Genomic DNA, 27,923 nt, shown 5'->3' on the forward strand with positions numbered 1-27,923 from the left:
TGTATGATATTTAAAACGATAGGTCAAAGAGAACAGAACCGTGTAGACACTGAGATGAGATGCAGAGGAGCTTTGGAGAGCGGTCACCTCTCAGGTGCGTTTTTATTGGCTGTTTTTCTCTACTTCTTTAGCGTTTGCATGACAAAACAAGAACAAGAATGGCAGTATTATTACTGGTTGTTTTCTCCTGATCTGTGAGGTTGCAGATGTCCTGTATTAAAAAAAGTTGAAACCCAACTAAGATGGTTTTACCTGGTATAAACTGGTCTTACTTACTGACAAGTGCCCAAAACCTCTTTAAAACCATCAAAACAAACCAGCTTGACCAGGCTGGATAACCAGTTAATTCGGGTTCGGGCTGGTGGTTTAAGCTGTTTTTCCAGGGTGAAGATGCCTGTTCACATGACAGATCAGACACCAGGCAAAAGCTTTTGTGTTTTTAAACGCTGTGATTAAACTGGTTTTAGTTTTTTTCCTGATTGCGACACTAGATGGTGATGTGTTGTACTGTGTCATTGTAGTAAATATGATCTGTGAACAAGTGCTTGACATAGTTGTCTATTGTGGTCACTGCCACTGATGATTTGAAGTATATAATTAGGTTTACAGTAGCCACAAATCTATTTATTTACTTAAGTCACGCTTAAAAAATGTCTGAATGTCAAAAGCGTCATCTGTACATAACTTGGTGTTCATATAGAATGAACTTAACTATTTAAGGTAACTCAATGCAAGTAGACTTAACTTACATTTGCTATTTAAATGTTGTTGTTTCACCTTAATAATTTTAATTAAATGGACTTGACCAATAATTAAACAAATAATTAAAGCACATGGCATTGTGAGTATTCCCCATAGCCTCAGTTATGTACTCAATCTTTTGAGTTATTAACACTTAAAATCTTAAGTCTATGGCTTTTTAAGAAAAATAAGTTCCAGCAACATAGATATTTGAGTTCTGAGCTCAAAACTTAATTAAGACAACTTGATTTTTCCTGTAATGACAACATTAGGGTTTACAGTGTATTGTTTTATCCTTACAAGGTTCATTTTGCGAAATATTTTGCTTTAAAAGTGTGCTTGTATTTTTTCCAAAGTTAAAACACTTATATAAGTTAAATAATATAAGTAAGCCATTTGTAGGTTTATTTCCCCCCAAAATGTAAACACTATGTCTCTGTGGTGCTTTCAAAACATTTCTGTTTGTTTTGAGCGGCCCGACACAGCAAAATGGACTCAACCAATGGCATGAGTTTGGGGCGGGATTACCTGTTTGGCCTGACCAGTGGAAGACGGGGAGTTTTCAGAAAACCTGTCAATATTTTTGCAATTCAATTTGGTTTCGCTAATGGCGCAGGAATTACATACTTCAGCTTCAAAATAAATGCTACTTGATTTTAAATTGTTATCTACTGCAAGGGTTGCCAACTGTCCCATATCAGCAAGGACGTCCTGTTGACGGTGTCCCATTAATAGCGCTGGGAACTCAAGGGGGAGCCCCGTCCCATATTGCACCACTCAAAATTCTCAAGCCTGTCGAAAAGTTGGCAACGCCATTTTTAAGAGCGACTTAACTCAAAGGTTTTCAAAGTGGGGTTTGGGGACCACAAGAGGTTGCTGGGTGGTCTATGGAAAATTTCAGGGAAAAACAGCGTAAAACATGAGAAAAAAAAAATAATGGACATTTTCCGAATTAGACATTTTTACCGCTTTCTAAAGCACCACCACTGCTTTCTAAAGTCTGGTCAGAAATCACGATTTTTCTATTGATAGCTATAGTTTTTAACTATAAGAAATAAAAACTTAAATCAGACTGGAACTGAAAATGTTTCTCTTTAGGTTTAAACATCTAACATTACTCTACATCACTCCGTGCCGCCAAATCAGTGCTGACCCACAAGGCATGGACTCCTGAAGGTGTCCTCTGGTATCTGGCACCAAGACATTAGCAACAGATCCTTCAAGCCCTGTAAGTTGCGAGGTGGAGCCCCCGTGGATCGGACTTGTTGGTCCAGCACATCCCACAGATGCTCAATTGGACTGAGGGGATCTGGGAAATTTGGCAGCCAGGGCAACACCTTGAACTATTCATCATATTTCTTAAACCATTCCCAAACAATGTGTGCAGTGTGGCAGGGCGCATTATCCTGCTGAAAGAGGCCACTGCCATCAGGGAATACCATTGCCATGAAGGGGTGTACCTGGTCTGCAGCTATGTTTAGGTAGGTAGCACCTGTCAAATTGACATCCACATGAATGGACGGAGCTAGGGTTTCCCAGCAGAACATTGCCCAGAGCATCACACTCCCTCCACCGGCTTGTCGTCTTCCCACAGTGCATCCTGGTTCCATCACTTCCCCAGGTAAATGGCGCACACATACACAGCCGGGACTCATCGGACCAGACGACCTTCTTCCACTGCTCCAAGGTCCAATTCCAACACTCGTGCCCCCATTGTAAGAGCTTTCGACGGTGGACAGATCGTCATGGACTCTCTGACCAGTCTGCAGGTTCGCAGCCCCATACGCTGCAGGGTACGATGCTCTGACCCAGTTGTCTGGCCATAACAATGTGGCCCTTGTCAAAGTCGCTCAGATCTTTACTCCTGCCCATTTCTCCTGTATTCAACACGATGACCATGAGAACTGACTGTTCGCTTACCATCTAATCTACCCAGACCTTGACATGTGGCCTTGTTAGGAGATGATCAACATTATTTGATTCTTGTTTTGGATGTTTTGGATCATCATATATATACTGTATATATCTTTTATTAATTTATTTTTTGGCTTCAGTACAATGACAATATAAAAGCCAGTTATTTAATTTTTCAAACAATATGTTGTCTTAATATCAAGCTTGCTTTATACATTAAAATATACACCCAGCAAACAGAACATTCCCCTAACGTTAGTGTACGGTTCCCATTTGGTTATTTTTTTTAGGAACCAATTCCTAATGTTTTAGGAACATTAAACGAACATTCCTAGAGCGTTGCAGGATGTTTTTTATACAGAATGTTCTCTAATGGCTATTTTTAGGTTTTATTTGTATAACCAGGGCTTGAGTTGAGGGGGGATGTGAGGGGAATAATAAGAACTTGCTGCCTTTATATTTCAGGATACTGCAAAGGGAACCATCATATATGGGCATCAAAAAGTTTGAAAACTCCTGAATAACATTTGGGCCACTGTATGTTGTCGTTGTCACTGTGAATCGTCGTTGTTTTCTCAGTAGTAGCCTACATTCTGCATTTCCCAGTGCGACATTGATCTAATGAGGTCAAATGAAGTGTGTTCCCTGGAGAGAGTGACCGTAGAGTGCATCTAGAAAAAATATGAGCTCATGGTTGCGTCTGAAGAGTTGACATCTGTTTCTACACATGCCGATTGCAGACCATACCCCTCTCTCCTGACGAGAGGGGCGCGGGGTTTTAGGAAACAGTGCTGTCATTGTATTCCAGTGGAGTCACCGCTCATTTTTCTATTCTGGAATTACACATCCAGGAACCATTACAAGAGCGTTTTTCATATGTGTCCGCCATGTAATGGCAAACATAATATTTTCCGTTGGTCTTCCACTTTCTTCCAGTGCCTTGGAAGCAGAATGGTGGTCTGGCAGTGACGACTGATTACAAACGCATGAACCAACCCCCCCCCCCCCCAAAGCAGAGCTGGGCCGTGGCCACATTTCTACATTATGTAAAGCTCTGGCTGTGTTTATTCTACTGTAGGATGTGGCTTGACACCTCCAGTGTGGAAGTACTGAGCTCTTCATACAGACTGTGCTCTTATCCATGTATTCTGGATTGTTTGTTCTCTGGCCTTTCCTGTCATAGTTCACTGAGACTATGTGATGTCATTTCCTGTCTCTCTTCTCTCTGTAAATTAACTGCGGCTGAAACCACAAAAGTGTTTTATCACCCTCTTCCCCCAGTGTTTGCACCAGGACTATTGTCATTTCTTAACCACAAAAAAGGCCTGTCATGTGTCAATCAGATTCCATTAAATGTCATGAATTACTTGATAAGTTATCATAAGCCATAACTTATTCACCTCTCAATAGAACATTTTAAATAATACAAAGATAATGTGTAGAAACTTTTACATTTTCTGAAGTCACAATGTTAGGGTGTTCTGGGTGGTCGGAAGGACATTGCTAAGTGGTTGCTAAGGTGTCATGAGTGATTGCTAGGGTGTTCTGGGTGGTTCCGAGAGTGTTCTGGGTGATTACCAGGGTGTTGCAATGCAGTTGCTAGGGTGTTTTGGATGGTTGCCAGGGCATTCTACAGTATGTGGTCGCTAAGGTGTTCAGGGTGGTTGGAAGGGCTTTGCTATGCATTAATAAGGTGGTTGCTGGGGTGTTATATGTGTTTACAATTGTGTTCTGGATGGTTGTCAGGACATTGCTAAGCAGATTCTAAGGTGTTATACGTGGTTGCTACGATGATATGGGTGGTTGCTAAGGTGTTATTAGTGGTTGCTAAGGTGTTATGAGTGGTTGCTAAGGTGTTATGGGTTGTTCCGAGGGTGTTTCGGGTGGTTGGAAGGGCATTGTTATGCGTTACAAAGGTGGTGTTAGTGGCTGCCAAGGTGTTCTATGTGGTTACAAAGGTGTTCTGGAAGGTTGCCAGAACATTGCTAAGCAGTTTCTAAGATGCTATGAGTGGTTGCTAGGATGTTCTGGGTTTTTTGATAGGGTGTTCTATGTGGTTACGAAGGTGTTCTGGATGGTTGCTAGGGTGTTCTGTGTGGTTGGAGGGGCATTGCTAGATGGTTGCTACAGTGTACTGGGTAATTGAAAGGGCATTGCTAAGCAGTTGCTAAGGTGTTATAAGGTTTTGCTAGGGTGTTCTGGATGGTTGCCAGGGCATTGTTAAGTGGTTACTAAGGTGTTATTTGTGGTTGCTAGGGTATTCTGCATGGTTGTTAGGGTGTTCTGTGTGGTTGCTAGGGTGTTCTGGATGGTTGTCAGGGCATTGATTAGCCATAGCTAAGATGGTATGAGTGGTTGCCAGAGTGTTCTGGGTGGTCGCTAGGGTATTGCTAAGTGGTTACTAAGGTGTTATAAGTGGTTGCTAGGGTATTCTGGATGGTGTTTAGGGTGTTCTATGTGGTTGCTAGGGTGTTCTGGGTAGTTGTCTGGGTGTTCTATGTGGTTGCTAAGGTGTCCTGGATGGTTGCCGGTGCAGTGCTAAGTGGTTGCTAAGGTGTTCTAAGTGGTTGTTTGTGCGTTTCTATCCAGTTGATAGGGTGTTCTGGGTGATTGGAAGGGCACTGCTATGTGGTTACTAGGGTGTTATGAGAGGTTGCTAGGGTATTCTGGATGGTTGTTAAGGTGTTCTATGTGGTTTCTAGTGTGTAATAAGTGGATGGCAAAGTATAATACTTATGACAATAATACTTAAGTAAAAGCAACAGCTATAGTGGTGTGAGTGGATTCTCCGGTCATGTGATATTTTCAGCTTTTATAGATCAGACAACTGTTCACACCTGCTATAGATAAATATTTTGGATATGTTCATCCTCAGACTGTAATGGAAAGTGTGTTTACCCTGAGTGATGTTCAACTGACAAGTGTGTGGGATTAGAGCTGTGTACACTCTGGATCCTTGACTGTTTAGTTTGTGTGATAAATACAAGTGAGTTGTGGTCATTCAAGTTGCTGTGGAAACGAGGAGATTCACTCCTGAATGAGGTCATGACATCACACTCTAATGTAACAAGAAACCAGACAGAGAGCTGATAGTAAGATAATGTTCTATTGCAGATTTTTTTTTTTTTTTTCCTTAAAGGAATCAAAACTAATATGTTTTATGCAAATATAATATGTAATATAATAATGCATTAATTTCTCTACATTTTGTCTTTCCGTCCACACTGAGGCGGCTTTTTGAAAACGCTCTACAAAGTGGATCAATTTGAAAAGTAGTGTGGACAGGAAAAACAGAGAGTCATGTGATCCATTCAACCCAAAACAATAAAGATGGCGGCCCATGTTGTAGCAGGTTTTGATGCGAGCGCTTAGCGTCTTACTGTGCGTGCATACACAACTGCTATGAAAGACTGGACTATTTATCTTCGGGAGTTTAGACACATAAAGATATCTTTATAATCTTCAAACTAGAGTTATACAAATGCAGGTATCTCCAGACCTCCTCACAGATGTGCTCTTTTTTTTTTTTGTGGATTTTTTCCCCTTTTTTGGAATTTGGAATGCCCAATTCCCAATGCGCTCTAATTCCTCGTGGTCACGTAGTGATTCGCCTCAATCCGCGTCTGAGACCATCAGCCCACGCATCTTATCACGTGGCTTGTTGAGCGCGTCGCCACGGAGACATAGCGCGTGTGGAGGCTTCACGCCATGCACCGCGGCATCCATGCTCAACTCATCATGCGCCCCACCGAGAACTAACCACATTAAAGCGACCATGAGGAGTTTAACCCATGTGACTCTACCCTCCCTAGCAACCGGGCCAATTTGGTTGCTTAGGAGACCTGGCTGGAGTCACTCAGCACACCCTGGGATTCAAACTAGCGAACTAGCGAACTCCAGGGGTGGTAGCCAGCGTCTTCACAGACAAGCTCTTGACCTGCACATCCACTGTTGTTGTTTCTACCATTGTCTCCTAATTACCCACTAATTAGTACAAATAATTCCAGGCGCATGCGCATTCTGCGTGTTCAAAGACGCGCGGTTAGAAAAATTGGGCTGCGCGTGTTCAGTGCTCGTGCACTCTGCTGATGACAAAATTTGTGTCACACACCCAATATAATGTATAACACTTTTTTTTCTTGCAACCAAAAACACTCCAAATTTAATATTTCACTACCATTTTCCACACTCTCATTGACCATTGCTATTGTACCTTTAACCTCGTACCTTTAACCTGACTGATCTCAGTTCAGGAGACTCTGTGTTGTCAGTAAAGGGTTAAACTTTCGATGCACGGAGTCATGTGACAAAATAACATGGCACTGATCATAGAGGAGTTTGTGTTTGGGAGAAATGCCAACAAAACTGTATATTGTAAGAAATCTAATTAAGTTTTTACATTGAAACCTGTTTGAGTCAAAAGATTAGAGTCTCTAGTTTCATACAATATGGCATTTTTACAATTGAGCGATTTATCACGAAATGGCACGCTGTTAAAGACAATGACCACATACGTGGACTGTAGGCTCAGTTTCAGTTAAAATTTACTGTGCATTATCACATTGAGAATCAATGGGTTCATCCAAAAAGTGGAAAATGTTGCTTTCAGAGGCTTTATATGGAGTTAGGATGAAAATGAGGTGTATTTTGAACTGTTCTGAGACTAGTGCAGACAGACAGCACACTGGAGTTAAAGTCATTCACTAAATAGGGAGCAAGGGAGGATCCTTTAGCTTTCTATAGTGAAGTGCATTCGCTCCTAAAATCTGACCAAAAGTTCAGTTTCAGGCTGCAGATGATGTTTGGATCACTCAACGGGTTTGACAGACATGGGACAATGGTTCAATTGCTTAGTGTTATTTAAAATTTCACAACTTAGTCTCACTGTCCACATATGTGGACATCAGTTTTTAGGAAAACTATTTGGTCACATGCTGAATGACTCCAGTCAGGCTTCCTAGGCAGGGTAGAGTCACATGGGGTAACCTCCTCGTGGTCGCTATAATGTGGTTCTCTCTCGGTGGGACGCGTGGTGTGTTGTGTGTGGATGCCGCGGAGAATAGCGTGAAGCCTCCGCACGAGCTATGTCTCCGCGGTAATGCGCTCAACAAGCCACGTGATAAAATGCACGGATTGACGGTCTCAGACGCAGAAGCAACTGAGATTCGTCCTCCGCCACCCGGATTGAGGCAAGTCACTACGCCACCACGAGGACTTAGAACGCATTGGGAATTGGGCATTCCAAATTGGGGAGAAAAGGGGAGAAAATCCCCCAAAATGATTTTATATATATATATATATGCATGCATGTTTCTTAGGGGCTACTTACAGTACAATTAACTAAATAGATGTTATCCCAAAAGTTATGTTATCATAATATTAGCCCTTAAAATAAAGGGTTGCATGAGTCGACCTCAACCAGAGGTCTTCAACCAGCACCTCTTTTCTTTACAGTAGTTTACCATGGTACCCATAGTTTCCACCAAAATATAGTTACTTCAGATGTTGCTACAATAAAAACTGGTAAATTGATATTAAGCCACCTCTGTCATTAAAATTACTGAAAGCTTCTTACACAGCTTGAAAGAGATCCTATATTTATTATGATTTTACAGTAACTATAACTGTTGCTTGCATTTTGGTGTAAATTATATAATGTTCAAGCAGAGAGTGCCGTTATAAAATGTGTTTTGTCCATGCAAACAGTTCCAAAAGGTCTTTAAAGATCTTCAAAGTTCATTCAGCTTTTACGGCCCGATCTGTGAGCCAGGTGCATTAGGAGCCGCTCGACTTTTCCTAAACCCAAATATTTCCTCTCCGAGGGGAAAGCCGCAGGAATGGAAAAAGCAGCCTGGAGAGGGAAGAAGGGGGGAACGGAATGAGAGGATGGAATGTGGGGCTCCGGGAATGTTTAGATCGCTCTGGATAATTGAGTGGATTTGGAACAAGAAAAGACGAACTGTGTTCCTGGGGTGTGGAGGAATGTACTCAAGGATGTCTGGAGAATGAGTCCAGCCAGACTCGATGGAAAGATGGAAAGACTAAGGAATGTCCATAGAAAAGAGGAATTCCACACACACACACACACACACACACACACACACACACACACATGCACAGCATGGCCCCAGGTATGGAATTATTTCTAAAAATGGACAATTATTTTCGACTAAAATGAGATTTATCAAGTTACATTACATTTATCATTACTACCGAGTTTTATTTACCACTAGGAAATAAATATTACAATGAGGTATGAAATGCTTTGGGTTTGGTTTAATCCATGCATGTTTAAAGGTGATCGGTGGCACATGGAGGCAGATTCACCCATGGGGGGGCGTCGAGGGGGCAGATCTCAGCGCTCTTTGTTCCCAATATGTGGAGGAGAGGCAGGGAATCTGAATGAGCACTGTATTTCTGTGTGTTTTCTATTTAAAGCGTTCATATTTGGAATATTTAAGTGACAATAAGTGACAATAAAAATTTGAAATGAAGGTTGATTTAAATATTTTTTAAAGATACAATATGGTGAGGAATCAACGCAGCAATAGATTATAAAAGTGCAGAGAGGTCGAATCTATATCTTAGGGGGGCCTGGGTAGCTCAGTGAGTATTGACGCTGACTACCAACGCTGGAGTCGTGAGTTTAAATCCAGGGCGTGCTGAGTGACTCCAGCCAGGTCTCCTAAGCAACCAAATTGGCCCGGTTGCTAGGGAGGGTAGAGTCACATGGGGTAACCTCCTCGTGATTGCTATATTGTGGTTCTCGCTCTCAGTGGGGCGTGTGGTAAGTTGTGCGTGGATCGCGGAGAGTAGCATGAGCCTCCACATGCTGTGAGTCTCTGCGGTGTCATGCACAACGAGTCACGTGATAAGATGCGCCGATTGACGGTCTCAGAAGTGGAGGCAACTGAGACTCCATGAGGACATTGGGCATTCCAAATTGAGAGAAAAGGGGATAAATTAATAAATAAATAAATAAATTTTAAAAATCTATATTTTAGGATGCATTAACTATGGAGTTAACAGCTTATACGTAACCGTTCTCTTTTGTATTAATGACTGATTGTAAATTGTAACTAGTTGCCATTTTAATAAGTCCATTATTCAATAGACATCAATACATTTAATTTACAATTCACTTAAAGACGTGTTTATGTTTGCATAAAAAGTTGATATTTTTTTAATTTTTTATTCATATAAAGTTTTTTTTTTTTTTTTAAATAACTTTGCAAGGAAAAAAATCCTCTGACTTCGGTTAGCCTATATAATTAACACATTTATATAAATATAAAAAATACGTTTATTATCTGCTATAATCGATTATGTATTGTAAGGGGCCGTTAACCACGAACGCGTTCTAGCGCTAAATATATATATATATATATATATATATATATATATATATAGACGAAACGAATTGAACTTAACGCATGTGTCTCACGACGCGTTTTAAACACTTGACACGCCGTCTAAAAAACGCGGCGCAATGGTCAAACAGACGCATGTTTACGTAGTAAACCCGTAGTAGCAACGTAGTTCGTTGTGAACGGCCCCCTAACTTGTTACATTGTTGCGTGACGTGTAGGGAGCGCCTGTGACGTCATCGCCGCGCTGTTTGTTCTTCCCCCGATCAGAGCTCGAGCTGTCAGCGTGAAGAACCGCAACCAGAAAAAACAATAACAAAGAAGTCCGTAAACAAAACGCGCACGGGTTTTGCAAAGACAGGCTCTCGGTGCAACGGTTCGCGACCCTTTTAACCCCGTGAGTGTGTAGCTGCAGCGGTGGAAACGCGTGTGAAAGTGAAACATGGCTGGACTGATGGACGGGTTCGGTTGCTTCACGCACGCCGTGGTTCGCGGGATCCCGCAGTCTCTGGCGAGAGAAGCGCTCAGGAGCGGCAGTCTGGAGGTGGACCTGCTCAAAGCGCAGGAGGAACATAATGAGTATGTGTCGGTGTTGAAGCACCGGCTCGAGCTGGAGGTGATCGAGCTGCCCGCGGATGAGACGCTGCCGGACTGCGTGTTTGTGGAGGATGTTGCGGTGGTGTGCGGTGACACGGCGCTCATCACCAGACTCGGAGCTGAAAGTAGACGAAAAGAGGTAAAGTAACTCACCAAACCAAATATAACTCTGTGAGTTCAATTGTTTCATGCATATTAAAGTTGGATGCTGTTTTGACCCAGAAGCGCACCTTAACTAACAATAACAGCAACACATGCCGTCATTCTTCATATATCATAACATCACGCGTAAGTGTAAGATATATTGGTGATGCCCATTTAATAAGACAACTACATAGTCTGGAATACATGATATATGTTTGTTATTTCCGTTGTCTGGTTTATGTGCAACTATGTTGTTAGCAGGGGCGTAGTTTCCGGGGGGTGGTAGGTAACCCCTCCCATACCATGATCAATGGAGACATGTCAATACTTCACGTTGCAACCCCCCCAATATTCAATCCAAATCTATGCCCTTGGTTGTTAATATCACTGGTGGTCCTGTTGAAGCGAAACAAACGGGTTTCCGCTTGAACGCCCCGTCTCGCGCGTGCTGTGTGACTATTGTTGCTCATGAACGCTCACAGGAGATCAGCGATCATTGAACATTTTCATTAAATAATACTTTAGATTTCGGTTTGTTTCTCATCAAACCTCATCGTATGCTTTCATAACAGTCATCACACTTTAACAACGAGCTGTGGGCTAAGCACTTCTGACTAACCAGTGTTTGAAGACAAACTATGCTTTTCTTCATTTCACATGTTATTATTCTGAAAAATAAGTGGTGAACGTTGTCTTTTTATAACTTCACTCTGCATGTGATAAGAGATTTAAACCCACATAAACACATACTGGTCTGATAAGCTTCCAAGTTTCTTGTACCGCTTCACATTTTCTTTCCACCATAAAAACAGATCCTCGACCATTGGTTTGCATGGCTCCAACAAGAACCGAATATCAATAGAGTAGAATTCAATAAGAATCACAGTATTACAAATATTGCTAGTGCTACACTAGACACCGTCATATCTTCTTCTCTCATCCATCAACTCGACGGCATACGTCCACAGCTCCCCCAGTGGACTCAATTGTAACTGCGAGAATTGGTGAGCGATTCATAGGGAAAGTACAGTATTCAGTGTTGCTCACGGTAGGCAAATGCACAAAGAAAAATCAATTTGTGATATTCAAGTCGTTTTTTAAATATTCATCTAGCTGGTGCAGAACGAGTATTCGATTAGTTGATTAATCATGCACATCCCTACTTTTGTTTAAAGAAAGTTTTGCATTAATAATCGTGACGGTGATGAGTCTCGGCTCCATTACAAGGCTCTGTATGTAAATATTCACCAAATTAAGCTTTTCGTAGCCTATATATTCACCAGATGAAGGGTTTTGGCCACTGTCAACTATCGCCGTCAACATGAGTTCGATGAACTATATCGTTTCTCCTGGGCAATATTCTGAAAATGTTCAGTAGCTTTTTTTGTACCCAAGTTAAGCAGAAATTGACTTGCAAAAATAAGCCTATCCTCAGAAAGATTTATAGTATATATATATATATATATATATATATAGTGAAAAAAAAACAATGTGACAACTAGCCCCAGTCTCCCATATCTGATATTAATTTGTACAAACATGATTTCTGTGCAACCACCCACAATATTATGGCATGGACATTATATACTATTGCATTTAGACTTTTGCATTTAGATTTTTCACACTGGCTGTTGTATGTTTTAAAGTTGATTTCTTATCGTTTACGATTCACTACTTATGTTTAACTCTGGTGAACCCTGATTTGAAGTATTGAGGTCAAATCTCAAAGTGCTGAATTCTTGGCAAATGCTAAATTACATAAGAGCCAAACCATGTAAGTAGTTTGATCTACATCCCTTGTCACTTCTCATAAAACATAATCAGTTTGTCGCCTGAAGTGTTTGCTGAAATATATCTGTTAGTGAATAATTGTAGCAGGTCACCATCTTTGAGCTTCAGGACGCAACCAGTTGGCTTCATTCCCTCAAACGATTATTGTGTCTCTCTGAAAGGCACTTGGATTGAGTTATGTAGGTCATGCTGATGTTGCCAGTCATTTGAGTGCAATAAGGGGCGAAATTAGGAGCACATTTTAATGGGTACAAAGAGTCGCACTGTTCCATCGGGTAAAATAAGAGAGCCAAGGTTTCATTCCTTCAAACAGACCAGAGAAATGTAGTGAAATCTTACAGGAATAGTTCACTTAACCCTCCTGTTGTGTTCGGGTCAATTTTGTGCTGGACATCAATTGTTGCTTTACACATGATATTATGTAGATGTTCTTGTACATCTATAAATTAGATTTTTTCTTAAACACTTCATTTACATTTTACCTCCTTCCCACACTCTCTCACACACTTTTTTACATCTTGTTTGCAAACATGCACACACACACACACACACACACACACACAAACACATACACACACATACAGTCACACACAAACACACATACACACACACACACACACACACAAACACATACACACACATACAGTCACACACACACACACACACACACAAACAAACACACACATATACATACACACACATACAGTCACACACAAACACACACACATACACACACAAACACACATACACACACAAACACGCACACATATACACATACACGCACACACACACACATACAGTCACACACAAACACATACACACACATACAGTCATACACAAACACATACACACACATACAGTCATACACAAACACACACATACACACACATACAGTCACAAACACAAACACACACATACACACACATACAGTCATACACAAACACATACAGTCACACACACACACACACACACACAAACAGTCACACACAAACACATACACACACATACAGTCACACACAAACACATACACACACATACAGTCACACACACAAACACGCACGCACACACACAAACACATACACACACAGTCACACACAAACACATACACACACATACAGTCACACACATACACACACATACAGTCACACACAAACACATACACACACACATACATACACACACATACACGCACACACACACATACATACATACATGCACACACAAACACACACATACACGCACGCACAAACACACACGCGCACACACACACACAAACACGCACACACACACAAACAAACGCACACATACAGTCACACACAAACACGCACGCGCACACATACAGTCACACACAAACACGCACGCGCACACATACAGTCACACACAAACACGCACGTGCACACAAACACGCACACACACAAACACACACACACACACATACACAAACACACACATACACGCACATAAACGCATGCACAAATGCACGCACACACACAAACACACACATACGCACATACACACATACATACACACACACATTCCTGTATAAAAAGAGATATGACAGATGTAACAAACATAAATAATCTAAATCAAAGGTTCTACTGTCTGAAGGGGGTGTGATTAATAACTTTTATATTTGTCTGTTAACATGCCAAAAATATCAGTCTTTTCACATGTATAAATGGTTATGAACTTAATGACTTACAATATAGTTTTAGATGAAAATCATCGGGTTATGAATGATTTATAAGCTTAAATTCCACCGGGTCAAAATTGACCCGCGAATGCAAAATGTGTAAACAGATTCTGAACGCAATAGGAGGGTTAAAGCTACACTATGTAACTTTTGGCCCTCTAGCGGTTGAAGCATTAAACTGCAGGTTACTTGCGGAGGAACATTGTTTGATAATTACGTGAGTTGAGCTTCGACTCTGCTCTTCTGCGCGGATGAATCGATGGTTTGAGGAGTAACCGTGGTCACAGGTCATCATCTTATCAGAGCGAAAGACAAAAAATATATCTTCCGCTGTAGATTTGACTGATTGAAAACAGCTGTTTTAAAATAAATAGCGTTATAAAAGTTAGGCAACAATGACATTAGACAGAACGATTACTAGTCATATCAGATCAGTCAAATGATGGAAACTATTATAACTTCACAACTGGTTTAGAGATTGGCATTGTTACCAGGTTAAAAGTTACGTTTTTTCAATTTTCCTTCCTTACTCGAAAATGAAACTGAAAGCACTGCAGTATCACGATCCATAAATGCCCCATTAGAGTGGCTAGCGCTATCTAACGAACGAAGGCGCTAGCTACCTGTCTATCTATCGGTCAAATAAAATATCTCACCTGTCCAGCAAGAAGAACTCCATCTCTGGGACGGTTTTAAATCCTTTAAGTTCTCGGAGTTGTCGCCACCTCTGAAAAGCCAATCCAGTGTTGTTTTGTGTTTTATTATTTCAGGCTCTGTCGCTTTCCCTTTCTGTTTGCAGACTCTTCTCGGTTCAAGGTTTCTTTATTTTGAAAACGTGTGATTCCCCAAAAGGTTTCCTTTTTGAATGATCCCTGGTCAATGTTGCTCATGTGTTGTGGCTGCAAGCTTTCAGCTTTAAACTACTACCGCATCTATCAGCGCACATACACAGCAGCTGGATCTTATTTTTCGTTTATATACGGACATGACATAAACATGCACGGACTAATGACGGAAGTATGCAATTTCCCGCCAAATCTGTCCTGATAGCTCTAAAATATAAATAATTATTACAGGCGTACCATAGTGAATCGGGGTAAGGCAAAAACATGGTTTGGAAGATGGATTGTTGGTGTACTTGCTCATTAAGGAAATCTTGTTAATTTCTAATGAAACAGTCTTACATAGTGTAGCTTTAAAAATAAAAATTCTCTCATCATTTATTCACCCTCATGCCATCCCTGATGTGTATGACTTTCTTTCTTCTGCAGAACACAAACGAAGATTTTTAGAAGAATATCTCAGCTCTGCTGGTCCTTTCAATGCAAGTGAATGGTGACCAGAACTTTGACGCTCCAAAAAGCACATATAGGCAGCATAAAAGTAATCCTCATGACTCCAGTGTTTTAATCCATGTCTTCAGTAGTGATATGATAGGTGTGGGTGAGAAACCTATCTCACCCACATATAAATCTCCACTTTCACTTTCACATTCTTCTTCTTTTGTTTTTGGTCATTTGCATTCTTTGTGCATATCGCCACCTACTGAGCATGGAGGGGAATTTATGGTAAAAAAAAAAAAAAAAAGACTTAAATATTGATATGTTTCTTGTTCACATCTATCATAGCACTTCTGAAGAAATGGATTTCACCACTGGAGTCTTATGGATAACTTTTATGCTGCCTTTATGTGCTTTTTGGAGCGTCAAAGTTCACTTGCATTATATGGACCAACATAGCTGAGATATTCTTCTAAAAATCTTCATTCGTGCTCTGCAGAAGAAAGAAAGTCATACACATCTGGGATGGCATGAGGGCGAGTAAATGATGAGAGAATTTTCATTTTTGGGTGAACTATCCCTTTAAAGTATCAAAAATACTAGTCCATATACACAAAAATGAGCTAGTCACAAGCTTGAGTTTTAAAACAAACTTTTAATGTGCATGCTGAGTGAAAAACTTCCATTTCTATTCTGTTCCTCACACAAAACTATCGAAAGACATTGAAAATGGTGTACGGACTACTTTTATGATGCTTTATTTTATAGGTGTTTTTTGGTCCTTTTTAGTGCTTGGCAGCTGTGGTCACTAAGCAGTGTTGTTGTATGGAGAAATCTGCATAAAGAGCATAAAGGTTTGATTCAAACGACTGCGATTTGTAGCGAACAAACATTCTTTAGCCTTCAAATGCAGTAGCTAAGGGAAATGCACAGTTTGAAGTTTTCATAAAACTCTTGTCAGTGTCGTCTTGAAAAGCTTTTTGTTTAATTAAAAGAGAAGATTTAGACTGTCTGTAGCCTTTAAAAACCTGTTAGCACACAAACCTCAAATTAGCTCTCTGTGTCGGATATAAAACTGTTGCCATGTGAGCAGCGATTGTGTTTGTTTCACAGCATTCCTGGACAACAAAAGCTGCCGCTAACAGCCCAACACACTCTGAAGGGTTTGATAACCAGTAAGTGACCTTTAACCTCTGTGGAGTGTTTGTGGTTAGATATAAACAGTGTTTATTTCATGCACGGCTAGCTTAGGGAAGGAATCACCTTACCATTTTCAGAGATTATTGAATTCTAGTAATTTACTTAATTTTATGTACAAATAAATCAATAAGCTGCAAGTGGCCTCGTTACAGTGATTTTTATTATTTATAATTTATTTTTTTACCACAGTAAAAGGAATAGTTTGTCGAAACATTTAATTGTTTGACTTTCACGGAACACAAACAAAGATATTTTAAGAGTTTTTTTTTTTTTTTTCAATTTTTAAATTGCTCAATGATGACTTTAAGACATTACAGACATTACAGTATCATTTTCTGTAAAGTTGCTTTGACACTTTGAAGCTCCAAAAAGTACATAAAGGCAGTATAAAAGCAATCCATATGACTCCAGTGGTTTAATCCATGTCTTCAGAAGCCACAGGAAATCATGAACATGTCTAGAGACTGCAATGGCAAGATCTACAGTAAAAAAAAAGAGTTATATTTTGGTCTGTTCTCACCCACAACTATCACATTTCTTCAGAAGACATGGAATAAACCACTGGAGTCTTATGGATTACTTCTATGATGCCTTTATGTGCTTTTTGGAGCTTGACAATTTGGTCACCATTCACTTGCATTGGATGAACCAACATAGCTGAGATATTCTTGTAAAAATCTTCATTCGTGCTCTGCAGAAGAAAGAAAGTCATACACATCTGGGATGGCATGAGGGTGAATAAATGATGAGAGAATGATAATTTTTTGGGTGAACTATCCCTTTAAAGGGGTGTTCTAAAATGTAGTGTCTAAACCCTCCATAATCATGTTAAAATCTTATACAGAATCTGTTTTACAGTACAGTAAAGTTTAACTTTTACCCAAAACATGAGCTCTGACCTTCAGACTTTTGTCATAACAGCCAGTTAGTGAATAAAAATGTGTTTAGGACAGCAGTTTCATTTAGCTCATTCCTGTATCATGTGACTTCCTATTGAGAAATACATCTTAATGCATCTATGGAGTTCTAAGAACTGAAGAGAAGTTAACCAAGACTTCTCCTAGAAAACAGATCGTTCTTACTCTAAAATCTGATTGGACGCCTTTGTGATATAGCTTATATTCACACCCCTGTCAATTTATTTCTATATATGAGTGTTCCTTTAACTGCAGGCACTTTCATCCCTGGGAATTAAACATTTTTCACACTCTCACTAGTTGATTTAATTAGTCTACTAACAATGTCCAACAGTGTCTGTACATGCATCACAGGAGATTTACGTCATTTTTTGTGTCATTTTGTGTCACAAATACAGTTTTAAAATATATAATTGCTGTTTAACTATTTCAAAATACAAAAATTGCTTCTTTTTTTGTTGTTGTTGTGTTTACTTCAGCCTATTCTCATTAAATTTTCGTGACAATGGCAACATTTTTGCAAACCAAAATTTGGTGCTTCATTACACGTTTGGCTGCAGTTTCCTATGGAAATGTCCAGCGGGGGGCACCAAAAGCGAGTGAAATTCTGTCATAATCAGACAAGGTTTTTAGGGTGAATATTAGTTTTAATGAGTAAAATGTACCTCTCTAACCTAAAACTTTAGCCTAAACCTAACCCATAGTGTCTTAAAAGATAAATGAGAGCTGGAAAAAAACAGACATCCTTACCCTTAACCAACGGCTAAACCTAACCGATAGTGTCTTAAAAGATAAATGAGAGGTGAACAAAACAGATATCCTTACCCTTAACCAACGGCTAAACCTAACCGATAGTGTCTTAAAAGATAAATGAGAGCTGGAAAAAAACAGACATCCTTACCCTTAACCAACGGCTAAACCTAACCGATAGTGTCTTAAAATATAAATGAGAGGTGAACAAAACAGACATCCTTACCCTTAACCAACGGCTAAACCTAACCGATAGTGTCTTAAAATATAAATGAGAGGTGAACAAAACAGACATCCTTACCCTTAACCAACGGCTAAACCTAACCGATAGTGTCTTAAAATATAAATGAGAGGTGAACAAAACAGACATCCTTACCCTTAACCAACGGCTAAACCTAACCGATAGTGTCTTAAAAGATAAATGAGAGGTAAACAAAACAAACATCCTTACCCTTAACCAACGGCTAAACCTAACCGATAGTGTCTTAAAAGATAAATGAGAGGTGAACAAAACAGACATCCTTACCCTTAACCAATGGCTAAACCCAACCGATAGTGTCTTAAAAGATAAATGAGAGGTGAACAAAACAAACATCCTTACCTTTAACCAATGGCTAAACCCAACCGATAGTGTCTTAAAAGATAAATGAGAGGTGAACAAAACAAACATCCTTACCTTTAACCAATGGCTAAACCTAACCGATAGTGTCTTAAAAGATAAATGAGAGGTAAACAAAACAAACATCCTTACCCTTAACCAATGGCTAAACCTAACCGATAGTGTCTTAAAAGATAAATGAGAGGTGAACAAAACAGACATCCTTACCTTTAACCAATGGCTAAACCCAACCGATAGTGTCTTAAAAGATAAATGAGAGATTTACATCATTTTTTGTGTCATTTTCAGCACATCTCAAATTCTGTATTGTGTATAATAGAATCCTGTGCAAGAAATGACGCTGATGGAAATGACATTTTTAACCTTTTTCAGATAAAATGATTGACTCTTTTGTCTTGCTAATGCTGATTTCATAGCTAACATTGAATATATCCAAAAATAATAAATAAATAATTAATTAAATGAATTAAGCTCGGATGGGCCCGCAAGAAAAAATTAATCGTCAAAATATTAACAACTACAGTCTTGACCAGCACAAAATAGGTATCGTTTGAAAGCTTAGACGCTCTACTTTCCCATGCATGTAGACATTATGACCAAAACTGAACAAGTGCTTTGAAATCTGCAGAAAAATCAGAAGTATTCCATTTTGATCATTTATAAAACAAAAAATTGCACTGTACATATTATTGCAATCAGTAAAAACATCAAACTGTTAAAATAAGCTGTCAAAGAATAGAATACAACCAGCCTACTTGTTTTACTCAAAGACAAAAATATAGTGAGTAATAGCTAAGTATATGTCTTTGACAATTATGTTGGTGTTGCTTATATGCCTTGTTTTCACTTATAACTTCACGAAAAATAAAATGGAACATAAAATATCACATACTATTACTTAGAAGAGATGATTATCTTTCAAACGAGTCCACACACAAGGTAATCAGATGCATAGATCATTAGATAATCCACATGAAGCACAATGTTACATATGGCCACCAGGAGATGGCGCCAAATACATGACACAGACTCAATGATGACTCAAATGACACAGAATGAAACTCATTCTGTGAAATCTCATTACTAAAATCATGTCTGCATGCTATGCAAACCTTTAGTCGTTGTTGTGTTTAAATGTGTCATTAGTTCTTCTGTACAATTATCGTTTTATTTGTTTGGAGAGGCTTTTGGACACATGTAGAAGTTTTTGGACACTATGATAAATTATATTTGTAATGCTATAACTTTTGATTGCTTTGTCAAATCAACACAAACATTTTCTCAGAGACAGTTGACATGATTGGGAACAAAACAAAAGCAGTTTCAGAGCCACCTTATTTACATCCAGAGATACATAATGTAAAAATAAAATAAAAATATGAAAAAAGTACATTTTTCGCTCAATTTGTTTTGTGATTTTGTAATGTTTCATAGGCTGAGAGTCTCAGAATGTATCATAATCTATATAATTAAAAAAAAATGATTGAATAGTTTTCTTTACAATGAGACTAAACACTTGACCCTCTTTGTTTTTTGTTGAGTTATAAGCCTTTAATTTTGGGTATGCCACTGAAACAGGAAATCCTTAAAAACACCTTCAGAGCTTAAAGGGTTAATAAAAATAAATTAAATCATATTTTATCTTATATCTTTAATATTAAATAATATCATTAATTACTATTAATAATTATTAATAATGTTTAATATATTATTTATATCTAAATAAAATCATATTTACTCTTTTTGTGCAAAATTACGACATGATTGGAAATTATAAATAAAAAGTGATATTTCCCTTGATTTTCTTTGTTTTGTCTCATTTCATCTCAAGCATGCTCTTCACTCACTTTTGTACACTTGGATAACAAGCACACTAACTTTTGAAAAAATAATCTTTATTATTGGCAAAAATGTTTAATGTGGTGAAAATAATGCCACAACTGTGGGACAGTTGTAATTTGTGAAAAATTAATAAAAAAATTGATAGAAATAATTTACACACAAAACGTTTTAAAAATGTAATCATTTGTATTTTCATAGTTTAATATTGAAATTCTGGATCTGGGACAAGATTAAAACAGTAAAATCTGTACATTAAATGCATTTGAAAAGAACCAAAAAATAAACGATGAAGGCCTGGTAGAAAGTTTCTAAATCAGTTTTAAGTTTAAATCTATCAGTTTTAATAAATATCAATAACTTTATTAAACACAACCACTCAAAACACCTTAGTAAACCAACCTAGTCTCATAGAATGAACGTTACTATAACTACATTATTGCAAACTGACTTTTACATGCCACTTTCTACATTTTAGCTCACGTGATAGTGTTTTTTTTTTGTTGATTTTTTCCCCTTTTTCTCCCAGTTTGGAATGCCCAATTCCCAATGCGCTCTAAGTCCTTGTGGTCGCATAGTGATTCGCCTCAGTCCGGGTGGCGGAGGACGAATCCCAGTCGCCTCCGCGTCTGAGACAGTCAACCCGCGCATCTTATCACGTGGCTTGCTGAGCGCGTTGCCACGGAGACATAGCACGTGTGGAGGCTTCACGCCAATTTGGTTGCTTAGGAGACCTGGCTGGAGTCACTCAGCATGCCCTGGGATTCGAACTAGCGAACTAGTGAACTCCAGGGGTGGTAGCCAGCGTATTTTACCACTGAGCTACCCAGGCCTAAGGATGTCTGTTTTGTTTACCTCTCATTTATCTTTTAAGACACTATCAGTTAGGTTTAGCCGTTGGTTAAGGGTAAGGATATCTGTTTTGTTCACCTCTCATTTATCTTTTAAGACACTATCGGTTAGGTTTAGCCGTTGGTTAAGGGTAAGGATGTCTGTTTTGTTCCACCTCTCATTTATCTTTTAAGACACTATCGGTTAGGTTTAGCCGTTGGTTAAGGGTAAGGATGTCTGTTTTGTTCACCTCTCATTTATCTTTTAAGACACTATCGGTTAGGTTTAGCCGTTGGTTAAGGGTAAGGATGTCTGTTTTTTTTCCAGCTCTCATTTATCTTTTAAGACACTATGGGTTAGGTTTAGGCTAAAGTTTTAGGTTAGAGAGGTACATTTTACTCATTAAAACTAATATTCACCCTAAAAACCTTGTCTGATTATGACAGAATTCACTCGCTTTTGGTGCCCCCCGCTGGACATTTCCATAGGAAACTGCAGCCAAACGTGTAATGAAGCACCAAATTTTGGTTTGCAAAAATGTTGCCATTGTCACGAAAATTTAATGAGAATAGGCTGAAGTAAACACAACAACAACAAAAAAAGAAGCAATTTTTGTATTTTGAAATAGTTAAACAGCAATTATATATTTTAAAACTGTATTTGTGACACAAAATGACACAAAAAATGACGTAAATCTCCTGTGATGCATGTACAGACACTGTTGGACATTGTTAGTAGACTAATTAAATCAACTAGTGAGAGTGTGAAAAATGTTTAATTCCCAGGGATGAAAGTGCCTGCAGTTAAAGGAACACTCATATATAGAAATAAATTGACAGGGGTGTGAATATAAGCTATATCACAAAGGCGTCCCATCAGATTTTAGAGTAAGAATGATCTGTTTTCTAGGAGAAGTCTTGGTTAACTTCTCTTCAGTTCTTAGAACTCCATAGATGCATTAAGATGTATTTCTCAATAGGAAGTCACATGATACAGGAATGAGCTAAATGAAACTGCTGTCCTAAACACATTTTTATTCACTAACTGGCTGTTATGACAAAAGTCTGAAGGTCAGAGCTCATGTTTTGGGTAAAAGTTAAACTTAAGCACAATATCTTGTGCCATCTGTCTCAGAGCAAGTGTGTGTTTGTGTAGAACAGTTTTCATGTGTATTTATTGGTCTAAAAATGCACACAGTCGCTGTTCACTCTGGCATGACTGATCGCCCCTGACAGATCTGTCTAAAGATAGCACTTAACTTTGACCCCGGTGCTGACCTCACGCAACTCAAACTACACTCAACTCTGATTAAAGCGATTGCTTGTATAAATCATTAAAGATTTCATTTGATAATTCACTCAGCCACTGAACACATGGCATTGCTTTTGTATGAAGAAGGTGTGTATTTATCATGAGTGTCTTTAATGATGACATTAAAATGCATCTAGTTTCAGTAATGTGTTTCCACAGTCATAGAAAACCTGGAAATATATATATATATATATATATATATATATATATATATATATATATATATATATACAGTGCATTCAGAAAGTATTCAGACCCCTTCATTTTTTTTCTTCACATTTTGTTATGTTGCAGCCATATGCTAAAATGCTTTATTTTTTCACATCAATCTTCACTCCATACCCCATAATGTCAAAGCAAAAACCAGATTTTTGATATCTTTGCAAAAACCTGAAATATCACATTGACATAAGTATTCAGACCCTTAACTCAGCACTTTGTTGAAGCACCTTTGGCAGCGATTACAGCCTCAAATCTTTTTGGGTATGATGTGACAAGCTTTGCACACGTGGATTTGTGGATTTTCTGCCATTCTTCTCTGCAGATCCTCTCAAGCTCTGTCAGGTTGAATGGGGACTGTCGGTGGACAGGCAATTTCAGGTCTCTCCAGAGATGTTCGATTGGGTTCAAGTCTGGGCTCTGGCCGGGCCACTTAAGGACATTCACAGAGTTGTCCCTAAGCCACTCTTGCATTGTCTTGGCTGTGCGATTAGGGTCATTGTCCTGTTGGAAGGTGAACCTTCGGCCCAGTCTGAGGTCCTGACCACTCTGGACCAGGTTTTCAATAAGGATATGTCTGTATTGGGGCCTGGATAGCTATGACTACCACCCCTGGAGCCACGAGTTCGAATCCAGAGCGTGCTGAGTGACTCCAGCCAGGTCTCCTAAGCAACCAAATTGGCCCGGTTGCTAGGGAGGGTAGAGTCACATGGGGTAACCTCCTCATGGTCGGTATAATGTGGTTCTCGCTCTCGGTGGGGCGCGTGGTGAGTTGTGCGTGGATGCTGCGGAGAATAGCGTGAAGCCTCCACACGTGCTATGTCTCCATGGTAATGCGCTCAACAAGCCACGTGATAAGATATGCAGATTGACGGTCTCAGACGTGGAGGCATCTGAGATTCCTCCTCCGCCACCCGGATTGAGGTGAGTCACTACGCCACCACGAGGACTTAGAGCACATTGGGAATTGGGCATTCCAAATTGGGGAGAAAAAGGGGAGAAAATAAGCGGTGATGAGCGGTGATGAGCGGTGCCTGGTTTCTTCCAGATATGACGCTTGGAATTGAGGCCAAACAGTTCAATCTTCGTTTCATCTCACAGTCTGAGAGTCCTTAGGTGCTTTATCAGGTGTTTTGCACTGAGGAGAGGCTTCCGTCTGGCCACTCTGCCATAAATCTCTGATCTCTGGAGCTCAACCAGAGTGATTTTCGGGTTCTTGGTCACCTCTCTTAGCAAGGCCCTTCTCCCCCGATTGCTCAGTTTGGCCAGGCGGCCAGCTCTAGGAAGAGTCCTGGTTGTTCCAAACTTCTTCCATTTAAGAATTATGGCGACCACTGTGCTCTCAGGAACCTTCAATGTAGGCAAAAAAAAAAAAAGATTGTAGCCTTCCCCAGATCTGTGCCTCGACACAATCTTGTCTCTGAGCTCTGCAGGCAGTTCCTTTGACCTCATGGCTTGGTTTTTGCTCTGATATGCATTTTCAGCTGTGGGACCTTAAATAGACAGGTGTGTGCCTTTCCAAATCATGTCCAATCAATTGAATTTGCCACAGGTGGACTCCAATCAAAGTGTAGAAACATCTCAAAGATGATCCAGAGAAATGGGATGCACCTGAGCTAAATTTAAAGTGTCATAGCAAAGGGACTGAATACTTATGTCAGTGTGATATTTCAGTTTTTTCTTTTTAGTAAATTTTTTGTAAAAATACAAAAAATGGATATAAAATGCAATATATTAATTATTTCCATATTAGTGAACACAAGCCTATAATTGGCCTATAGTTCACAGTAATCCATTTTGCATTTTGAATTTGTAATTTGTCAGAGTTAGAAAAGCCCTTATACTGTAATAAATCTAAGGACGCGACAATGTACACATCCATCAGACGGATGCTTTTGGAGCGTCTCACTTTGGTTTTGCCACATCATAAACTGTGTTTTTAGGTCACTGTGTCAAGTTTAAGTAGTTTGAAACTTAAAAAAAAAAAAAAAAAAAAAAACGTTTTGAGATCCCTACATTTGTAATTGTGCTCCGTTGAGCTGTTTTTTAAATGCAAGAACACATTCTCAGCTGCTTTCGCTAGTGTCAAGCTAGCATGAGTGTGGTTTGTTCTCTGTATAAGCTGCATGTTGCCTATACAGCTGGAGTTTCACTTACTGCCCCCTGGAGAAAACAGGTGGTACTTCAAACTTGAATTGCTCTGATGGTAGGAATATTCCTTATTATGGTCCGGGGACATGATTAATTGCATTCATTTTTTTATTAATCGCGTTAAATTGACAGCCCTAATATACATATAGCCTATATATTAGGGCTATTAATTATATACTAAAAATGCATTTAATAAAATTACTCAGTTAATCATGTTACCCAATTAACTATATACAGCAACCTAAAAACGGTATGTTTATGACGCCATGCAGCCAAAGTGAGACGCTCCAAAAGCATCTGTCTGATGCACGTATACATTGGCGGGTCCTTAGACAAGCCCTTATAAGAAATCTATCTCTGACATATTGATGAATTCAATTGCAAAATGGATTGCTGTGAACTGTAGGCCAATGATTGGCTTATGTTCAATAATATGGAAATAAACAATATATTGCATTCCAAAGCCACTTTTTGTATCGTCTTTTTTAATGCTTTACTTGTATGCCAAAATAATGTAATAAATGTTAATTATCTGTATTATAATTTTTTATAATATATATATTTTATTTTGTAATTATTTAAATAAAACTATTTATAATTATTGAATCGTTATATGTTGAATTATTGTTATTTGAGGGGCTTTCTCATTAAATATTTATGTTTGCGATTAATTGCGATTAATCGGCATACCATGTAATTCATTTCGATTAAATTTTTTGATCGATTGACAGACCTAATTTAAATGTATATATTTACAATTATTTAATCATTATATATTTAATTATTGTTATTTGAGGGACTTTCTCATTAAATATTTATATATGCAATTAATTTGATTAATTTATCAGCATACCATGTAATTAATTTGATAAAAAAATGTAGTTGATTGAATATATATATATATTTATTTATTTATTAAAAAGGAATAAATTTCTCCCCGTTTTTATATATTTTTTAATTTTATTTTTACAAATATATTTTTCTTTAGAATAACATGTAACAATGTAACATAATAAATCATGTTCTATTACACCAGGAATTAAACCGGGTCAATTTTGTTTTTTTGTATCAAAACATTTCCAAAAAAAAACAAAAAAACATTTGCACTGTACATAACAGATTGTATTAGATTGCACTACATATGTGTATGTGTATGTATGTGTGTATGTAAGTATGTGTGTCTGTACGTATGTGTATAATTATTTTTTATTATCTATGTCTTGCTGCTGTTTTTGTATTGTTGTGCACTGGAAGCTCCTGTCACCAAGACAAATTCCTTGTATGTGTAAGCATACTTGGCAATAAAGCTGATTCTGATTCTGATCTTTATTCTATTTGGATTATGTAGCCTCTCATTTTGATTTCCTGTTACACTTGATTAACTGTGTGTTTTACACCGATCTTGACATTAAAAGCAGAGTTCATCGCACAGATTTCCGGACGCCTGAGGGTCTTTAAGATCTGCTGAGTGTTTCCTGTGTCAGGTGTGTGTTTAGTCGAGTCTGTCTCAGATCACGCTTGACCTCACTGTTCATCACAGATGCCTACTTTGAAGTTCACTGACTGTTCTGCTTTGAAGAAGAGCTTGAATATTTCTTTAAAGCCGATGAGTGTCATTTCTGTGACACTAGCGGTATCAAATGGAACAGAAAAAATAATTACTATGTTCAGAATATCACACTGCCATACTATTACTATTTCTGCAGGATATACTGTGTATACTACATGTGAATTTTCATAGTGAGGTTACACATTTAAGATAACTAGATTAACACAATCACCATTGCATCTTAATATAGTGTTGATGCTGTTAGATCCATTTCTAAAGGAATATATTAGGGAAGCACCAATATGAAATTTTTTGGCCGATACCGATTTTAACTGAAAACTATAGGCCGATACTGAACCGATATTTTGCCACTTACCTTTTTTTGTCATCAGATTACTGTTTTACTTTGTAATTATGCTTTAAAATGGGTACAAAAGCTTTTTCACTGTTCCAACAATAAATAATATCCATTGAACGAATGACTGGTAAAAATTGTAAAGAGAGCCGCAATGAAAAATAAATAATAGAAAAAAGATTCAAATAGAACTAAATATGATTACATGATGATTAAAACGAAAAGAAAGGTTATTTTGCACTTCAAAACAACAGAAGTCACATTTTACATGTATGTACTGTATCTGATAGAACATTCCAAATTAATACTATGCATATATGGGGCAAATACATGGAAATGTCAATCATATCATGGAAAAATAAAATGTTTTAACCAGAAAGAAAATTCTTGATGGTAGTATAAAGGATAATGCCATCCAGACCGCTAGAGGGCGCCGCTTGCTCACACAGCGCTGACTGAAGCAGCCTTTTAAGCTTAAGTAATCGTGCAAGGCCATATTGTGATTTCATTCTTAATTCAATCAATCATGCAGCATTAATGGATATCATACCGATGTCTCAGAGGTCAAAGTCTGCTGGTTTCAAAGTGTTTTGAATGGTTTCCCTCATCAGAAAGTGCCGCTTTCACAACTGTCACGTTCCGTTTATGGTTTTTC

At 38.6% G+C, this 27,923-nt stretch overlaps 1 protein-coding gene across 2 annotated transcripts in view; it reads left to right on the top strand.

The window, feature by feature from the left end:
• The window catches only part of ddah1 (dimethylarginine dimethylaminohydrolase 1), a 95,003-nt gene that overhangs the window by 110 nt on the left and 66,970 nt on the right, over positions 1-27,923 (top strand). Inside the window, exon 1 of one of the 2 annotated variants that reach the window (XM_051661632.1) lies at positions 1-94. This exon is cut by the window's left edge and continues 110 nt beyond it. Coding sequence is in view for 1 of the 2 variants with exons in the window: in XM_051661631.1 (XP_051517591.1) it covers positions 10,465-10,758 (294 nt within the window). In the remaining variant the exon portion in view is untranslated. Of the gene's footprint in view, positions 95-10,251; positions 10,759-27,923 lie in introns of those variants that run through there. The other variant, XM_051661631.1, reaches the window with a different exon arrangement.

This window comes from Myxocyprinus asiaticus, chromosome 29 (genome assembly GCF_019703515.2).
Source record: "Myxocyprinus asiaticus isolate MX2 ecotype Aquarium Trade chromosome 29, UBuf_Myxa_2, whole genome shotgun sequence".
NCBI lineage: Eukaryota > Metazoa > Chordata > Actinopteri > Cypriniformes > Catostomidae > Myxocyprinus > Myxocyprinus asiaticus.